Genomic DNA, 26,207 nt, shown 5'->3' on the forward strand with positions numbered 1-26,207 from the left:
GTAGAGTTAATGGGGCAGGGCGCGAAGTAATAGAGATTCATATCAGCCATAGATCGCCTCTCGCAGGATTCTATGCATGAGTTTCGGCTCACGCTTCGCCCTTCCAGGATGCATGTCTTGCACCACGGTCGGTGCTATAGATCATAAATGTATAGATGCCGAGTGCCTATCGCGAGCGTCTCGAAATACCTGTCTATCCGCAGTGTGATTAGAGGAACATCGATCGATCGCAGGAATCGCTAGATGCTCAAGTTTTGTACGACAGAAGAGGTTTCAGTCACGACGTCCGCGGCTGGTAAGATAGGGCCAGTCCATACACGACTACCTTGGTCACACCGTGACAATCACGTGTTTTGCCTATATATGGCAGGTCAGTGTAAGGAAATCGAGGAGATCATCGATAGAAATCACCACTGTCGAGCTTATTATAATCTCCATGGGTCGAGATCCTCAAATGTTTTTTATAGGAACTATTTGTATGTACTGTATCTTTGATTCCTATAAAAAACATCTGTGGTTTTCTACCTGTGCCCAAAGTTATAAGACCGACTTCGTGCTTTCCCCGCCAAGTGTGACAAAAATAGTCACGTGATAGTAGTCGTACATGAGCTGGCCCTATCTTAATAGGATGGGAACAGAAACAGGCCAGTTATTGCAGGAGATGACATGTCATCAAACAGTCGGTAAAAAATCAGGCTAGCTAATATGCAATACAACATTGAATGACAGTGTCGACATCTTTTAGGGAGGACATCTCATGCATCTAGTAGCCCATGGCTTTCACAAAAGGTGACAACCACTGCTGGGCGTGGAACCTTGTACAGGATGAGGTTAGTCATTTCTCTCCGGCAGGAGATGGATTCAGTTTGGTTAGACAGGACTCGTTCGATCATTTCCTCGTTTGCCTTGACGAAGTCGATTAAGCCATTCGAACCGCTCACATGCATACTCCCGTGAAGGCTGGGTGAGACAAGCTCTAGTACACGCAGGGGAGCACGGCCAAAGAGTGCTTTGAGGAAGGAGACGATGTGGGAGATGTTGAAGAAGGAATATTGGAACCTCAGCACGCGAAGGTTCGGCAGGCTGACGTGTGGCGGGAAAGGACACTAGGTAAGATCAGCGAGGGTACTTTCTGCGAAGACATGAGAGCAGTGCCCACATTCCTATGGTCAACAAGCGGGTCGGTCGACTCATATAATGAGTAGACCAGGGAGAGCTCCTCCAGCTGAGGCAGACCTTGTAGGATCCCCGAGAGTGCGTGGAGGGATAGTGCGTAGGCACATCCGAGCGTAAGACGTGTTATATGGCATAAATCAGGTAAGGTTGGACACAGCCTTTTCTCTGCCACTGACGTGGTATCCTAAAGTACGAGTTAAGTATAGCAGATATGTCATCCATGAAATGCGCACTGAGATGCGCAGTGCGCTAATCCTAGGCGTTCGCTTCAAGAACTCAGCGGCACCTACGAGGAACGTCGTCGTCGGCTCGCCCAAGCATACGCTGTTCAATGCTGGTATGTCGCGCAGGCATTCCAGCACGGGAATGTACTTCGATGTGAGCAGGAAGTCCAGGTTAACTGAGGACAGCTTTGGACAGGAGGCCAGTGCACGCAACACAGCCTCGACGAGGTTGAGGTTGATGAGTCGTGTTAAGCGTCCCCGAAAGGTGCACAAGGTGTAGGAAGCAAGATTGGGAAGCTTCCAGAGCTCAGGAAACCAGGTAACAGACGAGCTGTCGATGTATATATCTCTCACTGTCAATTCAATATGAGCATGCCCGAGTGAATGCAAGATATGTCTTGAGATCGAGAACGTGTTAATGTACTGACACCCACCAAGATGCTGCACGCTCCGTACGTACACCCTGAGATGTGGGCGTGTCACGAGTGTCTCGAGCGCCCTTCCCATGCGGCCACCGTGCCCGTCATCGATGATAATCTCGTTATAAACGCTGGGAATCGCCGCCTCGTACAATCTTCTGCAGACGAGAAGACAAGCGCATCGGTCGGACAACAAGGACAAGATGGAATGGAGGAGCTCGTAAGGCAGCCTGAGAAGTGGTGCCTGCGCTGGTTTGAATTTAAGTGCATCCATTATTCGCTGTGTCCCGAATGTTATCATATGAAGACTGAAGCAGGACCCCTGAAAATACCGATGGAGGTTAGATACCAGAAGACCTGTTTTCCTTCATTTTTACCGGGACCGAATTTTGCCCAATTTGGCCGTTTTTAACGGGACGCGATACCAACCTAGCCATCGGGCTCCAGATTTACCGGGACCCAGGTATCCGACCTCCGGATTTTGATCCCGCTACAAGGGTTTATTTCACCCCAATTTAATCCCAATATGGCATGCTCAGCCACAATCTGCCGTATATGGGCTAATACTTGCCTAAACGGTGCAATTTCCCTTCGAATATTCAATATGGCAATTGTGGCTGCACAAGCGAGTGATTGAGGACCGGAAGAAGCCTGGTATATACCACACTGGTATCTGACCTTGGGATATCGTGCCTCACATTTACCGGGACTCAAGTATCTGGCCTCTTGGGCGCTTCTCCACTTTTTACCGCAACTGTATCTAACATACGGCCTTCAGACCCGGCTTTTTTACGGAATTGGTATCCAACCTCAATCGGTATTTTCAGGGGTCCTACTGAAGCGCGTACTTAGCGTTCACGTTCATCGAAGCGAGGGCGTGACTTGAGCGTAACAACCCAAAGTCACGTGGCTCACTAAATTGACGCGTCGTCCCAGGCCAGGACCCCTGATAATACCTATAGGTAGGTCGGATACGCGCAGGCCTGATTCTGACCTTTTTGACCGGGATCCATATTAGGCAATTTGACCGGGATCGGAACCCAACCCCCAGGCGGGTGGCCAGATTGACCGGGACGGTAGTATCTGACCCTCAGATTTCACAAAATTCCCTGAAAACTATCAGAAATATTCCCAATGGTTGTAAGTGCCCAATGTATGCATCTGATCCTCTGTCAAGCTGGTCAGGCTTGTGGGGTTCCAAGTTTCAAGGCTTTTGAGGCAATCCCGTGCTGCAATAATCAAATTTAGCATTTGATACCAGCCGAGCCACACAAAACCTGTGGTCCCTGTCACAGCGGGCAAGCACCGATGTCCCGCCACCGGACATTCGTCATTCATGAAATAGGTGGGAGAACACTTTCCTTGCATGCTCCGAAGTGGGACTTGGCAGAGACATAAAGAATGAGAGAACAATGTCAATCAAATGTCCCCTGATTTTGAGAGACCATAGTAAATGTCCCGCAGACCTGCCTTTGTTCATTCAAAGGACATTCTCCATGTCCAGATCATGGTCCAACAAAGACCATTCTAGGAAAGTGTTCTCCCAACCGGGGCATGTTCATAGCATGCTCGCCGGCGGGACATCGGTCTCTGCCCGCAGTGTGTGAGCGGCACCAACTGTTGATTTGATGGAATGCCACACAAAGTCACAGGTATATAGGTCACCACAGTAAGCATTAGAGAGTATTTGCAGGAGGCGAAGTCAACTTTAGCTATCTGATCTGACACGAGATCTTAGGCGAAGTGAAAACAGCAGTGGTGCGCGTCGGAGCCATTCGCGGAAAAAGCTGGGGATACATTGGAAACTCTGACACAGCATATTACCCTATACGTAGGTATACACCCAATGCTAATGGGTAGGTGGTGCAGAATATCATATTTTTGGTGTTTGTGGTGCATTCACATTATCCGAAGTGGGCTGTCTGCTAAGCGGAAAAAGTGTCCACTTCGCCTCCTGCAAATACTCTCTATTGTGGCTTGCTTGACCGGGATGGTATCCAACCTAGGCCTGCCGCTCCGGAAGGTTTCTGACTCGGACATTGGTACCCGACACTGCTGTGGCACAGGCCAAATCTGACCGGGATTGAACCCAACCCTGGGGTCTCGCGAGTTCCATTTTGGCCGGGACCCGTATCCGACCTACCTAAGTATAATCAGGGGTCCTAGAGCAGCCCATCAGGCATAGATTTGGAGCAGGAACGCGTGACGTCCCGCGTCCGACATGTCCGACTCCGTCTCACTGGCACGGCCGGCCGCGGACTTCACATTGATGTCAACGCGTTCGAACAGAATATTAATCAACAAGGTCGAAATGCAATAGCATACCATTATATGAGTACACGAGCACAGGAGATATCACGCTACTTACTACACGTTGAGCACATGAACGAAAGAGGTGTATGTATGGGTGAAGATACTAGTACTAGTATGAAAAGCAGGAAAATCCAGATTGAGAGTCCCGATAGTGCACTCTACCAACACAAGCGACTCACAGCAATAACACAACGTCGATACATCTTATCAAAAGACGCAGCATCCCGTCTGTACGGTATGCTCTAATCGCTCCTTAGCCTATTTCAATACACTCACATCCTCAACAACCCCCACCCCACGCCCACACCCGCACAAAACGCAGCAGCGGCGGCGACAACCAACCACCCCCACCCCACCCCGCTCCCTCCTGTGCCCCCTTCACCCCTAAACAGCCCAACTGCAACCGCGAACAGACTCGGGACGTGCAAAGGGTCCATACCGAGGCCCATCGCCTCCGCGCACCTCCCCTCCTCCCTCTCCCCCCCCTTCTCCGTGTAAGTTTGCGTCTGAGTTTGTGCCTGCGAATACGCCAGCTCCTCCTCCCACCTCCGCTTATCCCACCCTTGTCCCTGGCCGCGCCCGCGCCCCCTCCCCCTGTTGGAGCGCGGGGACGCCGCCGCGGAAGGGGACACCGACGCGCGCCAGCGCACCCAGCGCTCGCCCGCCTCGCCGCGCAGCAACGCCAGCGTCTCGGGCGAACGGAAGAGGGCAGAACGCAGCGCGAGCACGCTCGGCGGGCGGAAGGCCGACAGGCCCTTCTCCCTGCTGCTCCTAGTACTGGAGTGTGCGTCTTTCCATCTATCCCTGGTGGGAAGCGTCACGGTTTCGGTGCGGCTGCGGCTTGCGGGGCGGATCGGTGGGCGCCGCTGGGATTCGGAGGGTAAGGAAGAGGAGGAGGGCGCCGGGGACGGAGCGTGGATGTGCGTGTGGGTGTCGTGGAAGGAGGGCGCGGGGATGGGGTACGCGGCGGGTGCGCTCGGTGCGGGGAGGACGATCAAGGGGATGTAGGGAGATAGGGCGGCGAGGATCGCGCGGTCAAGGGGCGTCAGGGCTATCACGCAGACGATGCAGAATATACGGCGATAGGAGGAATGAAATGAGCATGGTGGAGATAGCGCTAGGAGGGTAGACTGTACGCACCTCCGTCCTTATCGGCGACGAGCACGCCGAGCGTCCATAGGGGCGTGTTGGGCCCGCCGACGAGCGAGGTGAGCAGGGGCGTCGAGGAGGACGGCGCGGCGGGGTCGATGAGCGCGTGCAGCGCGTGGAAGCTCGACTGCAGGTGCTTCACAATCGGCGCGGTAATCGCCTCGGGCTAGACTCTTCAGTACTAACTACTGCATGAACCGCGAGGGAACGCTCACATCGTCGCCAGCGGGGTCATACCCCGGCCACATCACCACCTCCACATTCCGCCTCGGCTCGACGCGCTCGAGGCCATGCGCATCGCGCAGCTCGACCCACTCCGAGCTCGCGCGCCACACCCGCGTGCGCCACCCGCGCGCCTCCTCCTCCTCCGGCTCGTCGACGTCGACGAGGTCCTCGTTCCCCTCGAGCAGCGCCTCCGCGACGCGGCTCTTGCGCACGCCGTGGCGCCCGAGCACGAGCACGCGCAGCTCGCCGAGGACCTGGCCGTAAAGCGTCGGGCGGCGCAGCGCGGAGGGCAGCGTGAGCGAGGGGATGATCAGCGCGGAGGTGCTGTCTTCGGCCTCGTGCTCGTGGTCGTCGGTATGTGTGACGTCTGGGTCGGTGTCGGGGTGCAAAGGCGGGGACGCGGGCCCGGAGGAGAAGAAGAACGAGGAGGAGACAGAGGGGAAGGAGGAGACCGAATCGGTCGGCGACGGCGGCGTCGACGGGGAGTGGGCGGCGCTGGTGGCGACGTCGAGCGGCGGCATGTGCAGCCCGCGGATGGTGCCGGCGCTGGTGCTCATGGTGGGCTGGGCGTCGTTGGACATGGCGAGCAGGTTAGAGCCAAGGGAGAGCTTAGCTGCGGGATTGGATTGGCGGGCGTCTGCGCTGTGGGAGATGAGCTGAGCAGGACACGCCATCTGCCCTCATCCGGCCTTCTCGCTGATCCTTATCCGCTTGTCTCTGAGACGTATGTACATCTTATCTTATCTCCATCTTTCTCATGCTATAAATAACCTATGCCCATCTTTGTGGCGGATAGTTGTGGCAACTTGCCACAGCACACTTGAAGCATTTGTATACCGGCCTATGCACGAGCGAATATAAAAGTACTTTGCCTCATTGGCTCGGTACGAGTGACTCTCCCAACTCGAATACGTGTCATTGAAGAATCCAAGAGGTGAATTTATCTCAAGACAGAGGTGTCCGATGTCTATCCCACCAGCTGGTCCACAATTCTCTGACACTCAGAACTACTATGAGCACTCAGATCGAGGAAGACATGTGCACTCAAACACTCCGCTTCCATCTTCGCAACGACTTCACCCCCTTCGTCGAGGAGGACAAGCTCTCCGCCTGGGTAGAGAAACGGCAGGGGCGAGAACGGCGGCACGTCCTTCCTCCCGCTCTGCACAGCGAGATGCCTTCCGACAGCCTCAGCGAGCCATTCTGCATACGATATCTCGGCACGAGGGACGGGATCGATGAGGTCTTGCTCGCGGCTGCTGTGCACGGGGTTTGGGCGGCTGCTGTGGACGGGGTTTGGTACCGACGCGCGCGACAGCGGCTGAGCCGAAGGTGATGCAGTATATGCTGGTGACTGTCGAAGTACTCAGTTGTACCCTGTACTATGGTGCCCACATGGGCCCACACGCGTCTCGTTCAGCTCGGGTCATCCGCGTTTGGAAATAGTGATACAGGAAGAAGGCAGTACCCCCGCCCGCGGAGTGCCTACAAAAAACCAGCGTAGGCTTCGAGTCGGTTCGATCGGCGCTCTGCAATATATCGTCCTACGTCCTCGGGAACATACCCTTCGCTACCTCGAGTAAACCTCGATGCGTGACCCCTGCCGCTCTATCTGTGCTCATGGTCCCACGAGTCATGCCTTAAGCTTGCATCAAATATCGATGACCACCCACACCAGTGTCAAAATCCATAGTCAACATCGCTTCCGCATCCACGTTCGTGACGTTGTCGACCACATCAGCGCCTCCGGCCGTCGACGTCCCTCTGACAGCAAAGTACAGGCTGTTACTCTTGCCATCAACGAACAGCGCCCAGTTCTTCGTGTTGCGCAAGTACGCTGCCTCTGCGGCTGCGACGAGCTCCGCGGGCTCAGCCGCCACGAGCTTCGTTTGTGCGCCGCCCGCTTGCTTTGCTTTGCGTGCGTCGATGGCCTCCTGGTCCGCGACTGATAGACTTCTTTTGCGCGGCACACAGCGGTTCTGACGTGCGTAAACATCGATTCATTCCCCCTGGCATGGAAGTCTATTTCCCATCAACTATACGACAGTCTGAAGATCGCTCGCACCTCTTCCAGTCCGGCAAGCGACCAATGAAGCTGAGGTCTACTGCAGCGCGATCGTTATCCAGCGCGACCGAAAGGCTCTCAATGGCCTTCCTGATTTCGGGCGCGTCTAGGACTCGTCCAGCCGCTTGCACAGACGGGTATACAGTAGAGAGGAAGACTAGACTACTGACTGATGTCCCTGTTTTCATACTCTCTCATGAAGATCCCGACAACGGCGGCGAAGTTCTGCGAGGCGCGACCGGACTGGGTGCTTGCGGATAGTCTGCCGGAAGCACCCAGAGACTGTGCTCCCCACAGTGTGGCTGAGCTGCTTGCGTTTCCCATGGCACGACGTAAGGATACCCCTGTGTTCGAAGTCGTATGGGCACTGTGCTTAAATTAACCCCCGTAGAATCTGGACAGAGGTGACGCACGTTGGTCATTCTTTCTAGCTGGCGACGATCCTAGAGAAACTGGAGACAGGTGTGTAAGAAACTTAGGGTGAATTGGGGGCTTCGCGGCTATCCCTGTATCTGGTGCCACTCCAGTAAGGAGAGATATTCGGAGACTCTTCATCTTACGGAATTAGGAGAGCGCAGATACTCCCAAGCTGGCTAGATAGGGGAGCACGTGTAAGTGTATTGAGGTGTATATATACACATCGATCGCTGTCCATGAGGTATGATTGACAGACGCACGGCAGCACGGAGGGTATCCGAAGCACACATGTAGAGTTGTATGCTCTATCCTCCATCGAGACCCTTACTCCCAATGCCCATGTCCGTCACCCCCGCTCAAGACAACATCCCGGCCGATCCAGTGGCCAAGTCCTAGCCCAAATGGCATACGGAAGAAAAGCAAGGGAAAGAAGCGATCAAATCAGCTCTGTCGGAATTGTTTTGGCAATCCATCCATGAGGTCATCGGGTATATCATAGACGACATCATCGACGTCGCGAAATGAGCAGGGATTGATGTTCTGACTCTCGCGAAAGCTGCCAAATCGAAGCCAGATGCTGGTTCAGATGTGTTCAATCCGACAGAAGAGAAAGCGTCTACTCACATCGCGCGCTGTCTTCTGCAGAGCGCAGGTATGCCCCCTCAGTCTCGACTACCGTCCTTCAAGCCAACTGAGCGTGGTCACGAGGGCTTTTCAATGTCAGCATCCTCCTCGAAGATAGAGGGATGGGCGATCGGATCGGCGCACCAATTGACACTCTCGACCGGCTGTTCACTCGCGACTCTGCGGTTTACGACCCGTCATGCGCTCCGATGGGGCAACGCTCACGCATCCACTGTGTGGGGACCGTTGAGGTTCGAAACAGGTATGAAAACAGAGAGTAGACAGTACGTACATATCAGACATTGATCTTGACACAAGACTCTGTACTAGCATTTGACCTGTGTTATAATTGATGGTATTCTCATTACTTCACGGTTTAATCCCGTTGGCAGGTGTCCTGCTCTGCGCCTTGGTCCAGTTGATACACCTATCAGACTTGACACAACGGACTTGGGAAACGTGCCTCCTGACACCGCTTGCCGTATCCCGGCTCCTCGACCATTTGCCTTAATCAAGGAAGTTGTGGACGATATGTTCATCCAAGTGAACAATCGGGACGTATACGCCGAGGCAATTTTGGATACCTTTGTCTTCCAGGCCTTTGAGTTCTATAGGCGGAAGGTCGTGGACCGATTATCGCCGGCGAAACGGGAGAAAGCCCAGAATGACGCTGTTCACCAGATAGTGAAGTTGGGGAGGAACTTTCAAGATACGAACGCATTTGATACACTGGTACTCAGCCAGAGCAGAGCGTTCAACGACCTCGTGTGGGATAATCCAGAGGTCGCACTTTGGAAGGCAATGTTCCAGAATTGTCAGCATTTCTGCGCGACCCTCTTGAAGTCCAGATGCTTCTTGCGTATCGATGGATATGATAGACCCGGACCGCCGACAACCTCGCAGTCACAGACGAATACACATAAGAAATACGAGTCATCTCTTCCAAGTGTTTCCAAGGTCTTCACGCTCGTCGACGACCGGAAGCCTGAGGTCAGCCCCCTTTCGCCCGATATTTCGACTCTGTCTCCCGATCGAAGGATGGGGCGACAATGGTCTCCTTCAAGGAAGCCGAGCTGGATGAGACACTGAAGTTGCAACCCGAGAGGACTTCTCTGCTTGACATGAGAATGTTCGGAATCCCGCTTCTGACTGACACCGTGGAATACTCCAGGACCCACAAAAGACTTGGGCAGCGCCGCAACGAACACACCGATGCTTGGTTTGCGATCTCATCCGCGAGCCTGTTCTTTGTTAGCGCAACCAATGCTCCTCAGGAGCTAACGCAGAAGTTTGAAGTTAGGTCCAGAACTGCGGTCTTTGGGATCCTAGGGCTTGGAATATTCGAGTGATTGGAGAAGGCTGCTCATCCAAGGCTATTGAACTCGATCATGTTCGACGCCTTCATGCTGCTTACTGAACGAGAGAAGCAGGATATCCGTGATGACGCCGAGTACGTCAGATTGGTGGCTGAGGCACAGGAGGAACTAGAGAACGCGAAAAGAAAGGGAAAGGTCAAGCAGATAGAGAAGTGTACGCAGAGGGTCTTAGCTGTCGAGGCAAGATACGAGGTAGAGTTACCAAAGCTTCGAGCCAAACAGCGCGGAAGCTGGAACTTCCTTGCACGCATCAAGTATGTGATCATGATGCTGCTGCAGGTCACCTCTTTTCTTGTCTTTGTGAGTGTGACTCGGATTTCTTGCGGGTAGCCCCTTTGTACGCCCTCTCCAAGCTTACTCCCTCTCTGTTCGAATGCATTTGAGTTCAGGTCTAAGGGTTCGCCCAGAGTGTAGGGTTGGTCTAATCTCTGAGCAGACCCTGAGGTCCTGCAACTCTCCTTTTCTCCGCGGGCTGGCGTTCATTTGTACTTCATGGTGTCGTCGCTTTAATATCGGACGAACAGCTAATTATACCCATGCTTGGTCTCAGCTGACTGCGATTCCGATTGTAAAGTCGCTGGTCCCCTGATCTGCACCAGTTAGAATGCCCGAAGTAGTGTGGCCCTTCGGGAAGGAGCCTTCGTAGTTCCTGGTGGGTAGATCGACTCTGGAGTATGGCCGCAAGGCGCCATCGTCTTATCCTGTATGCGGTGTTCTTTGCATTTGGTCATTTTAACACTGCGAGGTGTCATTCCCGAGAGGACGGGGCCTTGGTACCGTGGCTCAAGTGCCCCCTGGCTTACACGTTGTTGACAGGGAGACACTGCAACTTTTCTTGGCATGATGGTCCCCCCCCCATGATGGCACCGCACGTCTCCGCCGTCAGATATCCAAGGTAAGACATGCGCTGCACGTCAAGAACACTCTTGCTAACAAATCAATACTGTGCTATGGCAGCTTGCACAGATTTGCCTCTCACAGATCGATATTGAAGCTCCCTAACGAGCTCCTGCAAGCTATCTTCCAGTCGCTTCACGATCATCGTCCTCTCCTGGCCGCTATACAAGTATGCCGCGGATTTTACGAAGCTGCGCTCCCCAGGCTCTACGAAAACATCATCATCAATGATGGATACGGTGGTTGTCTTGGCTCGGCCCTCATGGCGCTCGATCACCACCCGCAATTGGGGAGCTACGTGCGGACCGTGCTGCACGTCGGTAGGCTTCTCAAAAATGTGGCTCATCTCACTCACTATAGCATTGACACTTGCTACGCTCTCGCACCACAATAGCTGTAGACATGTTCACGGACCCTGCATCCTGGAAATGGATCACGCCTCTCTCGAAGCTCCACAACCTCAAATCATACACTCTTTCCGTGCCTGAGGACCACCTTACGCGATATGTCAACCACGTCTTCCTGAGGTCCGCTCTTCACGCTCTGGCGCTGTGTCCGACTCTGAGGCACATCTCCCTGGACTTTAACCTCTCTGCTACTTACTTGGGGCTTCCGGCGCTGCCAATGGAATCCGGGTCTGCACTGGATCCTCTGCGAGCGATGTCCGGACTGCGGAACTTATCGCTTCGCAAACCTGTAGGGATGTTCACCACGGAATTCGCGAAGTGGTTGCAGGATATGCCGCATGTCAATGAGCTATATATTACGGTGTGTCTACCAGTTTCTCGTCAGTGTCTGGTACCGTTTCGCGGATGCAATGGTTCATCCGGTCCCGTCATTCCTAGGACATGGCGGATATATCTCCGGGAAATTTACCCTCCGTCCTCCCAGGCTTGTGTCATATTACTCGTTTCAACCTTGGAGCAAACCACGGGTTGTCTCCAACAGCTCTCTTGCATGTCCTCAGAGCTCTCCCGCAGCTCAAGGAGGTCTTCACTTTCTACTATGCCTCACCCATAGATACATTAGATACACAGATGGCAGTATGTACCTCCTAAGCCTTGCCTCTCACAACTAAGCTGACTACTCTGACCATAGCCATCCGCGAGTGCGATACGTGACCTTACCCTCGACCCACCGGCACTGCTTATTGAATATGCGCATACTGACTATCCACCACGTTGGCATTTCCTCATTGTCTGAGTTCTCTGAATTTGTTTTGTTCCTCGAGAAGCTGTGCGACCGATCTCCGCTATGCTTCCTCGAGATTGTAACATCAGAGAGTGTTCGCTGGGACCTGTCTCGCTCGTCTGGCTTCTGGACCTTCATGAGAGCGCAAGAGACTCTGACCAATGTTGTGGCGAAGCACATCTATATAGAAGGGGAAGAGGTGGGAGACCTCTGTCGAGCCAGGAGTTCGTCCCACGGGGAGTGCAGATTGCACGGGTCTGGAACATAGGGCTCAGTGGTCTGGAGTGCTGTGTCCATGCCGTAACGGAAGTCTCAAGACTCTTGTGAGTCCTATCTCAACCCACCTTACTTTGTCCTCAGCGCTGCTTTCAAGAATATTTTTCGAGCCGACTTCAATTAAGCGTGCATTTAAATAGCGACATCTACTGACAGATATTTCCCCAGTGCCAACCCTAAAATATCTCGAAATGAATCGTCTAGTCATTACTCGCTTGCCAGTGGTTTATACAGGACATAGTACAATGTCAAACTCAAATCCTGCGCCAGCTGGAAGACTCCGACGTACGACAGCGGTCCAACACTCCCGGGTCTCCTAGCGGGCAAAGCTACTAAACTGCGATGGTACCTGTTGCGAACAAGACGCGCGTACGCATCGCTGGCAGTGAGCAGCAGATGGAGATTTTCCGAATCGACTGTCACTTCGAAGCAAGCAGAAAATAGGTGCGCATGAATGGCCGCCTCATGCTCGTCATCGTCGTAATCCCACGTCGGAAGTGGGACGCTCGACTGCAGCAAGACCAGCCACTCCATTGTGTTCTGGCCAAACATAGGGTATCGCATCCATGAGATGCATGCGTCAAGGGCCTCGAGAGATGAGCTAGCCAACTGCGCAAGGTCTTTCGCCCCCGTCACATAAGCAGCGATCTTCTTGACGACCTCGGGTGGGAGCCGCCCTTTCTGATTTTTGAATAAGTTCCGCACGCTGTACTTCTGGGATCCAGATTTTCTAGCATATGTCTCCATGAAGGGGGACGAGGAGTCTAGCAGAGGTAGTATATCGAGAATAATGCTCTTGAAGAACCCTTGATCATCGGCAATCGGGAGTAGTCCTAGGCGGACTAGCGCGACCATTCCTGCCGTATGTCCTGTTCTACTGCAGAATGACGGAAGGAATCGTAGCGGACGGGTACGCGTTACCCGTCCATCTTGCTCTTTATCCAAGCGGATGAGTAGGATATGGAATAGAGAAATGATGATGCCGAAAGTGGGTCCCTGTGCCTTTTCATTCCGGTTCATAGTTTGGACTATCTTCGCAATAACGGAATCGAGGTCTTGAGAGTCGATAATATTAGGTCTCAGGACCACAAAGATCTCTCTTCGCGCCCACCATGAGAATTTCGATGCAGATGCGTCATCATCCGCTCCAATCCTTCTGGCCATCAAAGGCCGCAATGCGTGACTTACCAGCAGATGGCATGATTGAAGGAAGAAGGGATCCGTCTGATCGAGGTGGCTCAAGACAGAGAGTTTGTGGATCGCAATAGAGCTGTTCCACATCAGGCAACCAACGAGGGAGGCGTATAAATCAAGCCTAGTCTTCTCTAAGCGTGACAATTCCAAAGGCAAATCCAGCAGGGTGTGAGGCTCGGTGAACTCTAGATGTGCTGAACCTGCTCGAGGCTTGACTTGATAGTTCCAACGATACGCATCCGAGATGCGATCCACCAAGCAGATATGTCCAGAATAATGGTCGGGGGCAATACTAGATAGAGCAGTCGGCAGCGGTGGTATGTTGTCCAATCGGTAGAGAGCACAAGAGTTATAAGAAAGAATCCGCCGATCTATATCCATTTCGTAGATGTGATTAATCCGGGGATCCGAATCTGGAGGAGCATTGTATATCCCTTCAAGATAGACCTTCTTGGTTCGCTGTTTAGAAGACGGATTCTCTCCTTTCCATCGGAAGAGGTCATCAGCGTCTTTCTTCAAGGCTGTCTTCTTCGTCGAACGCCAACCTTCGAAGAGACCACCTTTTGCCTGCCTCCGCAAGCCCTCCAATAGTTTGCAGTGGCAGCTATGGTCCCAAGAAGACCAAAGATAGTTGTAATACAAGCCGTTCAATCTGTAAATGTGGACCGCCCGTATATTCGTTGGAGATTCCTCCTGTGCAGGCGCAAGGATACTGTTTATTGGTGGCATGTTGCGACGGATGAGTATGGAAGGGGTGTCGATGTCGTGGAAGGCGGAAAGAAGAAGTTCGAACTGGGACCAAACAAAGCCACACTTCTTATGTTTACATGCACGTGCATCTGAGCCACACCGGCGACTGCCATCTCTGGGTTCTCGCTTTGACGTCGACGATAAACATGTTATCTATAACGAGTAGGGTCTTTTTGGTGGGAAATGTCTACAAAAAAACCACATTCACCACAAGCTTCTGACGTACCCTTTAATCCGTCTTCTCCGGTTTTTATGCGCTTCACAAGCCGTCCGGCGCCTCTACGTAGATGGTGCAGCTCTGTCTAACGCACAAATCCACTTCGGCCTGTCAATGTCCACTCGAACGTCTTTTAGCTCCATACACTGCAGGAAAGGACGGAGCACCTCTCGGCGGATCAAGATCCTGGGCATCACCAGCCGGCGCATGGTGGCTCGCTTTTCCTGAAGCAAATCTAAAATTTCATGATTGAAGTATGATTTTCGCCCGTCATCTGAGTGGATCTCGAGACATCTGAGAGGAGAGCCGGCACAGATAACAGCTATCCACGAGAATAGCTCAGAAAACTGGGATGCGGTCCCGACACCTTGATGTTGGATAATCAGCTCGTGAAATGAGTCCAAACGGCATTCCCGTGATGAGTGTATGATCGACTGGAAGTGCGCTGCGTCCTGCACAACGTGAGATAGAGCCGGTGTTTTTAAGGGGCGAGTGCTCTCACCACGGTGCCATTCAGGAAGTTATCGTAGAAGACGGTCAACACTTCCAAACGAGGGACATGGAGCACTGTTTCCAACAGGACATCTTTCGGAAATTTGTGGCCCGTGCCAAGTGTGAGGTGAGTCAACTGTTGCAGAAGGGGCCGAAACGCGTGTAGTTCGTTTACATCCACCTCACCCATTTCCTGTGACAGCGACGAATCAACGCATGAAAGTAGTCTTCCCGCATATTTAGACGTCGCGGAATCGCGAACTAACCATGATGTGCATCTCCCGCAGGAAAGAGAACGAGTGACCCACGTCGGGCACTTTGGCAAGACTTGCAAGCATACCGCTTTGCACCTTTCCAAAGGTCAAGCTCCGAAGTTGTCCTTGCGAAAGCAAGCTCGCGAAAATGGATATACTGAGGCTGTCCAGGTTCACCGCGATGTGGAGGCGCCTCAACTTCGTTAATCGCGACAGGACCAGGGATACGCTCAGGAGCAAGTCAAAGTTCATGGGCTCCACGACGCTCAGGAGCTCCGGTGGGCATAAGGTGTAGCTGACGAGGTTGTGAAGTTTCGACAGCGGTCCGGTCCATTGGGGACACGCCTTGTGGCCGGTACAGGCATCATCCGCATCGCCTAGGCGACTCGCTAATAACGGCGTGTATGCAAAATCAGTAGGAGTCAATCGACGTCAACCATTACTGAGATACTAACAGACGTGAGTCACACTCCTTACATATCCTCTCAGATGATGGCACCGCTCTATATTGTCGAAGACTCCTGCCCGACCGTCCGAGTCATAGAAAATGATGTGGCGATATAAACTCGGCTGAACAGCATCCCTAAAGCTCTGACATACGAGAGAACACGCAAGCAATGTCGGGCGATGCGTTATACGAGCGAAATTCGATAACAAGACGTCGTAAGGTAACAAGGATGCGTTTACCACCATCCTTGTAAGGGAAGCAACTCGGTCGATTTGCACGAGGATCATGCACAAACGTCCTGATAGTTATAGCATGACCAAGTCATTGCTGTAGTAATTGGAAAGTAATCAATGATGCTGACCGTGACTGAGCGCTGACCGCAGAGCAACGGGCTTCGGTTATGCCGAAGCCGTGGCTTGGTTAACCAGGACTCCTGACCAATCGCAGAGCGATTTCCGTCGTGACCGTTGTGCCCCGACAGCTCATGCTCTTCCCGGGATGCTCCTTAGTGAAATATTTACATAGCACGAAAGAAAGATTCGTTTACAGTGCTTTGCAGCCGCGTCGCGCGCCCGGCTATTTGGCTTGCTTCCCACCAATTCCCACAGCCAAATAGTGACCATACACCCTATATCCGGTAACATCCTGCTCGGGTCGGAGGAGCAGCAGCATCGTTAGGGGTTGATAGTGTCCATATTTTGAGTAAATCCTTTCTAAAAACCTATTGAAAGAGCATATACCCCCACACTGAGGCTTTTGAAAGAATATTAAGCTTGACATCGGGCATTCATACGTCGAGTATCACTTGCCCTTACAAGTTTGACATCGGTGACGGGTCACTATTTGGCTGTGGGAACCGTGACGGGGCTGTCTAAACCAATATGCGAAGCACTGTAATATCCTCTGTTGTCAATCCACTCCATATTAATTCTAAGGAGCAGTACTCGACAGTACAATCCATAGTTCAATAATGTAGCTGATTTCATGGCTTGTCGCGCGAGCAGCTGGCAGAGGTGGGTGAACCGAATACAAGGAGTTATACTTTACCAGCAGGAAAAGGGTACCTTAGACCGACAAAATACTGAATTCTCTACAGATGATCAGTCCGTCAGCGCCCATAATTCTGCGGGTATTGTCCATATGGTGGCTGAGATCCCGGAACACCGCCTTGATAAAGTGCGGAAGGTGCATTGTATTGCGACTGGTACGAAACTGGAGGAGGCGGAGGAGGAAGGGACGTTCGATTTAATGGCGGCTGCTGGTATTGATAAGGCTGCTGGGGTTGGCCGTAGGGGGGCTGAGGAGGCTGTGGGGACGGGTAGTGCTGTTGTTGAAACGGTTGTTGTGGTGCTGACTGATACGATTGTGACGGAGGGTATTGTTGAGCACCGTACGGTGGTTGATTCTGGCGTGGTGGCGGCGGAGGAGGAGTTGGCGATGTGGAGAATTGTGAAGAGAACATACTGAGTCCCGCATAGGGATCTTGGGGAGGTGGTGGGTAGCTCGGCTGAGACTGTGGGGGCGATGCATAGCTCGGCTGGGATTGTGGCGGCGCAGAAGGGGGCGGCGGGGGGTATGGAGACGCCCCAGCTGGTGAAGGGGGCATAGGAGGGGGAGAGCTGTAGTGGGACGACGGGGGCAGCTGTGATACACCGTTTGAATACTGATTCGGAGGCGGAGGAAGGCTTGTTGGGCCGTCCCACGGTACCCTGGACGGAGGCGGTGGTGGGGAGGTAGGCCCGTTCTTGTTTATGCTCATAGCAGCAAACGATGCGTTGAGACTTGAAGATGGCGGCGGTGGTGGGCGAGGAGGTTTGTCCAATAGCGAAGGTGCCAAGCCAGCCCCAGTGGGCGAAGACAGACGTTTCTGGGCTTCCAGCTGTCCGGCCAACCTTTCCCTCTCTGCCGCGCGACTTGAAATAAATTCGCTAACGTTGCGCTTGAGCTGATTGGCCAGCTCTGTGAGCTCTCGGTAGAACTGGAGTCCCTTGCTGTCAACCACGGAAGAGAAGATCAGCACATTTTCGCAATTAGGATGGGAAAGCAAGCTGGCACTGACGCTAGACCGTCCCGGGCTTCCATGTATATATCACGCGCACGAGAGAACCGCTTGACCGTATCCTTCTTCCTCTTCTCTCGCTCTTCCCACTTGCGAGCGCCAGGACCACGTCCAGCTAGGTCTCTCAATCCTTTCCACAGGTGATTAATCTCCTGCACGGTGACCTCCTGTGCATGAACGGTGGCTGCAAGGCGTTGCTGGAAGGGTCGGAACTTCTCGAGCTCCACTGCAAACAGGGTAGGCTCAACACCTGCGTTTCGCCGGTTGACCAGGAGCAAATGTGAGACATCATCCGTTTGCACCTGCAGTAGTCATGAGGTATGATGGTTAAATCTGCACCAGACATGGTGACTGACCTTCTCTTTGAGGTCTTTGAGGACCTCGTTGCGTTCTCGACTTATCTTGTTCAGGCGACCAAGTCGTTCGTCGATCTCCTCCACGAACTGTCCAATTTTCGCCCGTTCATCGTCGTCCTGGCCCTCACTCCCGATGTCTAAGTCAAGCAGATTCTCCCTTCCGCTTCCCTCAGTACTGGCCCTGAAGACATCTTCGACCTCAGGTGATAGAAGCAGCAGAATGTCGTTCCGCACGGCCTCCCAAAGGGCCACCACTTGCTGATCGGATGACGCCGCAGCCTGTAAGGCCTCGAAGTGAGACTTCAAATCGGCCCTCAATGCCCTAGTCAAACTAGCGGAGGGTTCCTGGGTCCATAAATGCTCGTACTTCACCCGCATCATCTCGCAATCCTTCGACTCGATCTCCAAGTCCCGTGACGCCGCTTCGAGCTCTCTGGCTACAGCCTCCTTCATCCTGGTCAGATCAGCCATAAGGCCCTCTACAGGTTCACGGTCCTCCATCACCCCGATGTCCTCGCGCCACCGGCGCACTTCCACGGGAATTTCCTCCTCTCCGCCCACGCCGCCCTCCACGATCGCCCTGTACCGCGCGAGCCCCTCCTTCACGCCGAGTGCCTCTAGCGCGCTGCGCACCTCCACCTCCGCGCTTTCGGCGTTCTCGACTTCCGCGCGCACGAGCTTCGCCTTCTCCTCCGAGTACACGCTCGCGCTCTCGTGCACGCTCAACGGGATGAGCTTGATGAACAGGTCCGGTCCAATCACTTTCTGCACGTCTGGGGTCGAGTAGACGTCCTGGATTGGGATTGGCGTCGCGACCGCAGTCTTGTCGATGGCAGGGAGGGCCTCTGGGGTCGGGAGTACGGCGTTGTAGATTAGGTCATTATCCCGCTGCGCTTCGGCTTTACGATCAACACACACTGCGTAGTGCGCTTTGGTGAGATCGCGAATAGAGGGTCCGGCGTCGGGAGGTAAGGTAGGGGACATCTGGGTAACGAAGACGGAGTCGAATGTAGAGGCAAGGCGTTGTGCCTCTTTGGCATTAGTCTCGGCTACTGTGAACCGAACTAAGGCGTCGCCGTGCTTTCCAGCAGCGTGATCTGCTAGACCACGGTAGTATTGCATAATCGAGGTGAAGTACTTGGACTTGATCTGTGGGTCGTTTAGTTGGGTTCCACGCGATAATGCCAGTGCGCACCTGGATAAGTGTAACCCAATTCCGATCAAATATTCCCTTCCCCATGAACTCTTTCACTTCTTCCGCAAGCGATGAATACATGAACGACGCTTGAGACGCAATCTTCGATATCAATGCGTTTCCCTTCTTCTCATCCCGACACTTCTCGAAGAACACTTCGGTCGCCTGCGCCAGAATGATGTTGACAAGGAACTTGATGACGTCGCGACTCAAGTCGGTGGATGGCGCGTGCAGAAAGTTGTCGTTAATATACGTGAGCATCCCTGCGCATGTTCTGAAGTAGTGGAAGGAGCGTTTCAGTCCTTCCGGGTCCGATCTATTCTGCGACGCTGCGATGGCAGAGTGCGTGGCGGCAATCTGGAAGATGATGGATGCCTTCTCGTACGCGATGGAGGTCTGCACGGTTAGTTTGTTCGTGAAGGCGTCTCTCCAGGGAAAGTTAACGCGTATTTCGGAGAAGCGGAGCTCGAGCAGCTCCAGCTGGCCGAAGTACTTGTATAGCAAGTCCCGAGCTACCACATACCTTCAGAATGCCTCCCGTATTTCTCCAAGAGAGTACACGACGCACCTGTGAGGTCACTCCCTGCACCACGAACAGCATCCTGTCTACACCGCTGCAATGCAGCGCACTCCGCCGCATAGTTGTCGGGGCTCTCGCCGTACGACTGCGCGATGATGTTCCGTATGGGTGTCGTCCAATCGACTTCATCCGTACTCTTCTTCGGAATCGCTATCATAGGCGATTGGTGCGCCATCGTCAATGAACAGGCGAGCTCGCCACAGATAGAACTCGTGAATTAGGATCGATTATTGGACACTACGTGAGACGCAGTTCCGGACGAGACAGGACTTGAGCACTGCGGAGGTCCGATAACGCGCCCGTGTAAGTTACAGTGCTTACCGTGGGAATATGACAATGTAGTCATACTCGAGTACCTTAAATAGGAGACTTCGCCTCGTCTCAAGCCTTCACCTTGCATCGTTCTTGCCCTAGTCAGCGTCGTCGTCAAACATGCTCTCCTTAGTCCGGCCTGTTGTGGCTCTAAGTCAGGTCTGCCCATGCAAACTTAAATCAAGAGAACCAAGGCCGGTCTCCATTCTTTCGGGATCATAACCTCCAGAAACATCGGTCTCATCTCCGCTACACTATTCCTCCACTCAACGAAGCAGGAACGTATCATTGTCTATGTTGGAGCTACCAGGGGAAGCACTTGGACGGTACATTCAGAGTCGTCTCCATCCCTGCAATGCGAATCGACCGAGATTCTGTATTTACTTCAGTTGACCAAGCCTCCGCTGAATCTGGTCACTTCTGCTTATTCCGTAACTAAGGCACGATCAATACGACTGTTCATATTCTTCTTTTACAAATTCCAGACATATTCTCGACGATCGTGAACTCCGTCTTATTCACTTGAGACGCCCTCTCAGGCTCGATGTGTTGTTGACACAACCTTGTGCCTGGGTGAAGTCGTCTTTGCGAACTGTCTTCTGTCTGGCGACTTGCAAGTACCACAGGAATGAATGTCAATCATTCCGCCCGGAACTTCACTGGACGTGTTCGTCAAGCCTGACAAAGGGTCGATAAGAGTTCGCTCTGAAGCATCAAAAGGATCCCCGTTTTCCCCTCGTATTCGTGCTTTCGACCTTTACCTTTGACCTACGTAACTCACGATGCACAGGCTTCTCTATGCGTTCCTCGCCTCCATGAACTTCGCAATTATGTTCCCTGCTCGCGCGTCCGCCCCCTTCTTTGCCCCCAAGCCCGCCTATGTTAACAGCACCACTGTCAGCCTACGCATTGAAAGCGCGAACAATCATACTATCTACGAGGCCCCGATCTTCACGTCAGGGCACAACGTGACGACGCCTTCCGGGGGAACGCACCACTGTGATGGGACAAATCTAGGTGCTAATCCCACCCCTGGGCCGACGTGCACCAGCGCGCTCGATGATGCTTCGAAAGTTGCTGAATTTCCGTGGGACGCGTGGGTGCAACCTGTGCTGCGGTGTATATGGCACGATTTACGGACGGCTCCTCAGGACATATTGGGCTCAATACGACGACTTCTTCATCACCAGCATCGCCAACACTACCCAAACTAGCACTCAATATTGGGGTATCCTGCTGAATTATCAGTACACCCCTGTGGGTGGATGCCAGCAACAAGTGGCATTTGGGGACCATATCCTCATCGCCTTCGATGCCTTCAACAAAAAGTATTTCCTAGAGTTGTCGGGCCCCAAGATCGTAAACCCTGAGACGACCGCCTCGTTCGATGTCATTGACGGAATGACGGGATCTCCGGTAGCGGGGGCAGCGGTCGTGGACGCTAGCTCTGGCACGCAGCTCGGCGTCTCTGACGGAAACGGAGCAGCGCAAGTCTTCTTCGGAGATGCCGGGACGACGTTGTTGAAGGCGCGAAAGAATGATGCTGTGCAGTCCAATGGGGTCGCTGTTGTAGTTGGGTAGAATGAATTATCAGTCTAGGCACCTGATGTTACCTGGGCTGACCTGATCTACTCTGGTCGATATTAACAACGTCAGCCTTGCTTGGAGTCCCAATACCTCCTCGTTATTATCCTTCGTGCGTGCAAGTGAGGCTTGTGGCGGAGATTAGCCACAAACAAATACACCCAAATATGATTTTCCGCAGTTTCCTGGAATTCGAATCGCCGTCCTCAACGCAGGTACCTTGGTCGCCGGCAGTCTGCCTCCTTCGATCCCCAGTATAATGACTTTGGTCTCTCCGAAGGGCGCTGACCTCAATCAGGAACCCAACTGGACCATCCGGCAATACTGGTTCTGCGTTATCCGCCCAACGTTGCGCACCGTAGCCATGCTTGCACCCGTTATGACCTTACATTGATACTAGTCCGACCTTGAGACAGATACACGGCGATTCAACGGGACTACAGGCTCGGGACCATTCGTATCGTGTTCGGACAACCTAATGTTCACGGGAGCGACCGGGCTGCAGGACACGAGGATACACGAGGCTGCAATCGGGAGCGTTCCGGAGCCAGGATGAGGCCTCCTCTTAATCCCCAAGGGCACCGAGAAATTAATGGCAGGCGTTCTATACACAGCCCCAACTACTCGTGTTCTATTGGATAGACGTTCTGGGGACCCGCAATCATCAGTGTATTTCGGAGGTACCTCGCGATCCGTTAATTTGGCCAATCTGTGCCTCAATTACCATTACCGGATGACGGATCCTTAACATAGAGTAAGAAGACCAACCGTGGTGCCTTCTGGAATGCTACATATCTCAAGGCCATCTGTGTATCGGACATGAGGCCAATATTAACTTCCGTGGGCATCCGATGGAAACCCAGTCCGACACCTTAGTCAAGGGCGAGGTACGCACTCAGGACACGAGGTGTCCATGCCGCCTTTGAAAAGCACGCCGAGACGACCTTCTCAGGGCCTGCACCTCTATCGTCTGCACGTCCTCAGTCGCCCTCGAGATGGCATCCAATGCAAAGGACTCACAGCAGGACCAGCAGCAGTCCAATCTGTTGCCGCAGTACGGGTTCGGCCCAGAGCTGTCGTTTGAGAAGCTGGTCGAGCAGAACCCGTTCCTCTTCCGGGTGTACACACCACGACCGCTAGGGCCGTTCTTCGATGCGACGGACGCCTACTTCCTCGGGGAGTCCTTCCAAGGTGAAGATGACCAGTCGATCCCCGATCTCAACCTATTACCTCGATCGCGGTCCGTGAAGGAGAGTATCTTTGCGGCGACGTATGCTGACGCCGTCAGGCATCTGGACTGGACAACGAAGTCGACATCGCCGTTTGTATCGACTTCGTTCAGCTTTGCCTGGGCGGTGTGGGAGGCATGCAGACGATACAAGCTCAACGTCAAGCATGATGTCCATATCGCGGTCATCGATGCTAGGGCCCTGGTCGGCCGAGCAGTGACCGCCATCGAGCTTCTGAGAAATGGATCGGCGAAAGAGTAAGTAGTCTCCCTAGCAGAACTGAGAAAGCGTAGGCTTACATTTCACTACAGGCGACACAGTGACCATTGGAAATTCTACCGGTTCGCGACCGAGTCACAAGATGTGCTGGTCTACGGATACATTCCTGGCAGTGCTGTGCTCTCCTCAATACCCTTGGTATCCATACTCGACTCTCTCCCTTCCTATTTCCTCCGACCCGTTCCCGACACGTCCCTCAATAAGGACATCAGCGCGCTCTCGCGGCTAACATGGGAATACACTCAGAAGAAGTCCACATACCGCCATTTCTGCAAACAAATGTCCGAGAACTTCCTGCGAATGAACCCTGAATGTCGACTAAGGGATACGACGGCAGGCTCTATCCGGCTTGCCGTGCGTCTCCTGCGCACGCGGTTCCACAAGGGAGTCTTGGAGGACCTGGATCCAAGCATAGAGATGGTCTATCAGCTCGCCCTCGTTATCGCGTCCTGGGGTGGGCAATTTTGGCTGCGGGATCATGCTGAAATACCGGGTCTGATACGATCCATGGTATGCGTCGTCAGCGAGGAGATCCGGGAGGCTAGGCGAGCGAAGGTCATCGCAGAGGTGGCGAGGCTGCAGAGTATCGTCGATGATTTGGAATGGCTGGCCAGGGACCATGACTGCGCCTCGACGCAGGTCGGGTCGGAATACGGTGCGGATGTCAAGCCTGATATCCAGGTTGAGGCCGAGGAATCGGCAGCGCCGGCATTGGACGCGCTTGATCAAGCGTTGCCATTCCCGCCGGAAGTGCAACATTTCTCCGCGCTGAGCACCGTCGATACCTCACCAGGTGCCCATGCTGTGTCTGTGAAACCTTCAGCGCCGGCGCTGTCAAGGCAGGATTCGACAGACAGCCACAGCTCCTTCGCCGTCACGGCCTCTTCAGCAGTGACGGGCTTCCTCTTCGGCACCCTCGCTGCTATCTGCATTCTGGCACCACCGAGGCGAGAGCTCCTCCATCTCACATGATCTGCAGCGCGGGACAAACGATCTGTTCCTACGCCGGGAATCCAGCAGCGACATAAGGTTGTTGCCTTTCATCGTATTCATACTCTCTTCTTGGCAGAGGAGTTAACGTTATTCGTTCGCATCTTCTAAATAACTTATTCACTTTTGGGGGATTCGGATTATGCACCATATGGCTACATGTACTACCCTTTCTCATGCACGTTACAAATGCAATTGGTTAACTGACGTCCGTTCATCAACCGATAAACCCCCGATCACGGCGTCAGCAAGGGTGCAAACCTGCTCGATTGACATCATCTTGAGTCGATGTCATTGATACACACAGGAGAGGCGTTTTATATGTATATCTCAATCATAACATTGTTGGACACGTCTGGGATCTCTTTGCGTGGCGTGGATTACGATAATCGAGCCTTCCCTGGCACGTTCATGTTCACGTATGATCAAGCAGTCGAAATCCTCTCAAGCATCTATCGTTACATGGCGTATATGCTAGACCCACGGCAGGCATGACGCATTGCTCTGACTAGGCTTAATGCTGCGGACGGAATATCAAGGAACATGAGGTGCGTCCTGACAGTGAGAGGTTAGGGTCTTACAAAGTACTACTCGCTCGTTTTCTACATGATATGGATTTCTGTCGCAGGTAGTGTTGAGTGTTCCCCTTCAAAGCGAAACTGACTAAGTAGCTACGAGACCGGTACCGGTCTTCGATTGTATCATCCAAGCATAGTCGGCAAACCTGCTCCCAACACTGATCATGTCATGGACATTGCGAGACGTCATGGCCATCTATTCTGATGGGTCCCAGGTCGATGGCGAGAACGGGAGACATCGGACAGGGGCGGGCGTCGTCATGTACGTTCAGGATGCGGTAGTCGCACAGAAGGAGTTTCCGCTGGGTGAGCAGGCTGAAGTATTCGATGCTGAAATGGAAGGCCTTGCTAGGGCCGCGGTTCTGGCGGTGCCGTTTGCGATGTGTCAGCCAGTGACTATACATCACTTAGTCTTCTGTACCGACAACTCCTCGGCAGTGTCCTCCATTACAGATATAGGGCCACACCCGAGCCAAAGGTGGTCCATACTTTTTTGTCGAGCCATTACTGAATATTTGGAAGCAGACGAGCGCAACAAAGTCACCATCCGCTGGACGCCTGGCCACCGTGGGATTCAAGGTAACGAAGCAGCGGACTGTCTGGCGAAGGCAGCTGCTTCTCGGTTCGTCCCTGACACCATACCCACCTACTCATACATGCGGCGCTCCGCGAAGGAAACGGCCCTTCGCGCCTGGACCGAAATTTGGCAAAGGACTCAAGGAGTTGATGGACGACGCCGGGATTTCGCCGTGGCCGATCGCTTCGCCCCGAAACTCAGACCTCAGGAACACTTCCTACGAATAACTAATCGTCGGGTCTACGGTCTGGTCACCCAATGTCGCACCGGCCATGCCTTTGTGGGTGAATACTACGCCCGCTTCGTCCCGACAGAGGATCCAGCTTGCCCATGCGGATCCGGACTCCAAACGCGTCAACACATCCTCCTGGAATGCCCCCGGTACGACACCCACCGCAATATCCTAGCATCTGTCTCGCCCATCTCGCAACCCACGGTAGGCGACATCCTGGGTACGCCTTCGGGTATCAAAGCACTCTCCCGCTTCATTGCGAAAACAGGCGCATTCACCAAGTCCGGCGACGACCGCTTCGTAGCACCGAATACCGATGTCTACTCAGATCCACAGACAGATGAACCATCGTTGGCGCATAACCGAGGACAGACACGGAGGCGCAGGAGACGTCCATCTACTTGACCTATTCTATGGAATTATTCTATGCTCTTATGCTTATGATACCTTGACCCTCTCTGCTGACCTCCCCTGCACACCCAACCGCACACATTAAGACTCTGCTCGTTGATAGTGGACTCTATTACAG

General features: G+C 53.4%; 8 protein-coding genes across 8 annotated transcripts; 3 read left to right on the top strand and 5 right to left on the bottom strand.

The window, feature by feature from the left end:
• Positions 1-4,404: 4,404 nt before the first annotated feature.
• GLOTRDRAFT_133584 (uncharacterized protein) lies at positions 4,405-6,087 on the bottom strand (the record flags this gene model as incomplete). The annotated part of the gene is made up of 3 exons (XM_007872533.1): positions 4,405-5,183; positions 5,273-5,447; positions 5,497-6,087. 3 exons carry the CDS (start codon positions 6,085-6,087, stop codon positions 4,405-4,407), a joined length of 1,545 nt encoding a protein of 514 aa, XP_007870724.1.
• A 386-nt stretch (positions 6,088-6,473) lies between these two features.
• On the bottom strand, positions 6,474-7,895 carry GLOTRDRAFT_133585 (uncharacterized protein; the record flags this gene model as incomplete). Its single annotated transcript, XM_007872534.1, has 4 exons — positions 6,474-6,860; positions 7,180-7,485; positions 7,544-7,677; positions 7,742-7,895. The coding sequence occupies 4 exons, from the start codon at positions 7,893-7,895 to the stop codon at positions 6,474-6,476; spliced, it is 981 nt and encodes a 326-aa protein (XP_007870725.1).
• A 747-nt stretch (positions 7,896-8,642) lies between these two features.
• Positions 8,643-12,088, top strand: GLOTRDRAFT_96766 (uncharacterized protein; the record flags this gene model as incomplete). The annotated part of the gene is made up of 9 exons (XM_007872535.1): positions 8,643-8,896; positions 9,005-9,602; positions 9,650-9,912; positions 9,985-10,242; positions 10,268-10,288; positions 10,970-11,205; positions 11,280-11,653; positions 11,731-11,928; positions 11,984-12,088. The coding sequence occupies 9 exons, from the start codon at positions 8,643-8,645 to the stop codon at positions 12,086-12,088; spliced, it is 2,307 nt and encodes a 768-aa protein (XP_007870726.1).
• Positions 12,089-12,559: 471 nt separating this feature from the next.
• Positions 12,560-14,275, bottom strand: GLOTRDRAFT_96767 (uncharacterized protein; the record flags this gene model as incomplete). Its single annotated transcript, XM_007872536.1, has 1 exon — positions 12,560-14,275. The coding sequence occupies one exon, from the start codon at positions 14,273-14,275 to the stop codon at positions 12,560-12,562; it is 1,716 nt and encodes a 571-aa protein (XP_007870727.1).
• Positions 14,276-14,575: 300 nt separating this feature from the next.
• GLOTRDRAFT_96768 (uncharacterized protein) lies at positions 14,576-16,379 on the bottom strand (the record flags this gene model as incomplete). Its single annotated transcript, XM_007872537.1, has 6 exons — positions 14,576-14,965; positions 15,016-15,198; positions 15,272-15,648; positions 15,860-16,005; positions 16,133-16,211; positions 16,304-16,379. The coding sequence occupies 6 exons, from the start codon at positions 16,377-16,379 to the stop codon at positions 14,576-14,578; spliced, it is 1,251 nt and encodes a 416-aa protein (XP_007870728.1).
• A 242-nt stretch (positions 16,380-16,621) lies between these two features.
• Positions 16,622-20,177, bottom strand: GLOTRDRAFT_66550 (BRO1-domain-containing protein). The gene is made up of 5 exons (XM_007872538.1): positions 19,886-20,177; positions 19,318-19,829; positions 18,123-19,271; positions 17,767-18,068; positions 16,622-17,698 (listed from the first exon to the last, which is right to left on the bottom strand). Exons 1-5 carry the CDS (start codon positions 20,070-20,072, stop codon positions 16,816-16,818), a joined length of 3,033 nt encoding a protein of 1,010 aa, XP_007870729.1. The 5' UTR covers positions 20,073-20,177; the 3' UTR covers positions 16,622-16,815.
• An 814-nt stretch (positions 20,178-20,991) lies between these two features.
• GLOTRDRAFT_133590 (uncharacterized protein) lies at positions 20,992-21,790 on the top strand (the record flags this gene model as incomplete). The annotated part of the gene is made up of 2 exons (XM_007872539.1): positions 20,992-21,305; positions 21,361-21,790. The coding sequence occupies 2 exons, from the start codon at positions 20,992-20,994 to the stop codon at positions 21,788-21,790; spliced, it is 744 nt and encodes a 247-aa protein (XP_007870730.1).
• A 971-nt stretch (positions 21,791-22,761) lies between these two features.
• On the top strand, positions 22,762-23,673 carry GLOTRDRAFT_112617 (uncharacterized protein; the record flags this gene model as incomplete). The annotated part of the gene is made up of 2 exons (XM_007872540.1): positions 22,762-23,279; positions 23,334-23,673. Coding segments are annotated over exons 1-2 (831 nt in total), but the record flags the coding sequence as incomplete, so codon positions are not given.
• Positions 23,674-26,207: the final 2,534 nt, after the last annotated feature.

Source organism: Gloeophyllum trabeum, assembly GCF_000344685.1.
Source record: "Gloeophyllum trabeum ATCC 11539 unplaced genomic scaffold GLOTRscaffold_00018, whole genome shotgun sequence".
NCBI classification, from domain to species: domain Eukaryota; kingdom Fungi; phylum Basidiomycota; class Agaricomycetes; order Gloeophyllales; family Gloeophyllaceae; genus Gloeophyllum; species Gloeophyllum trabeum.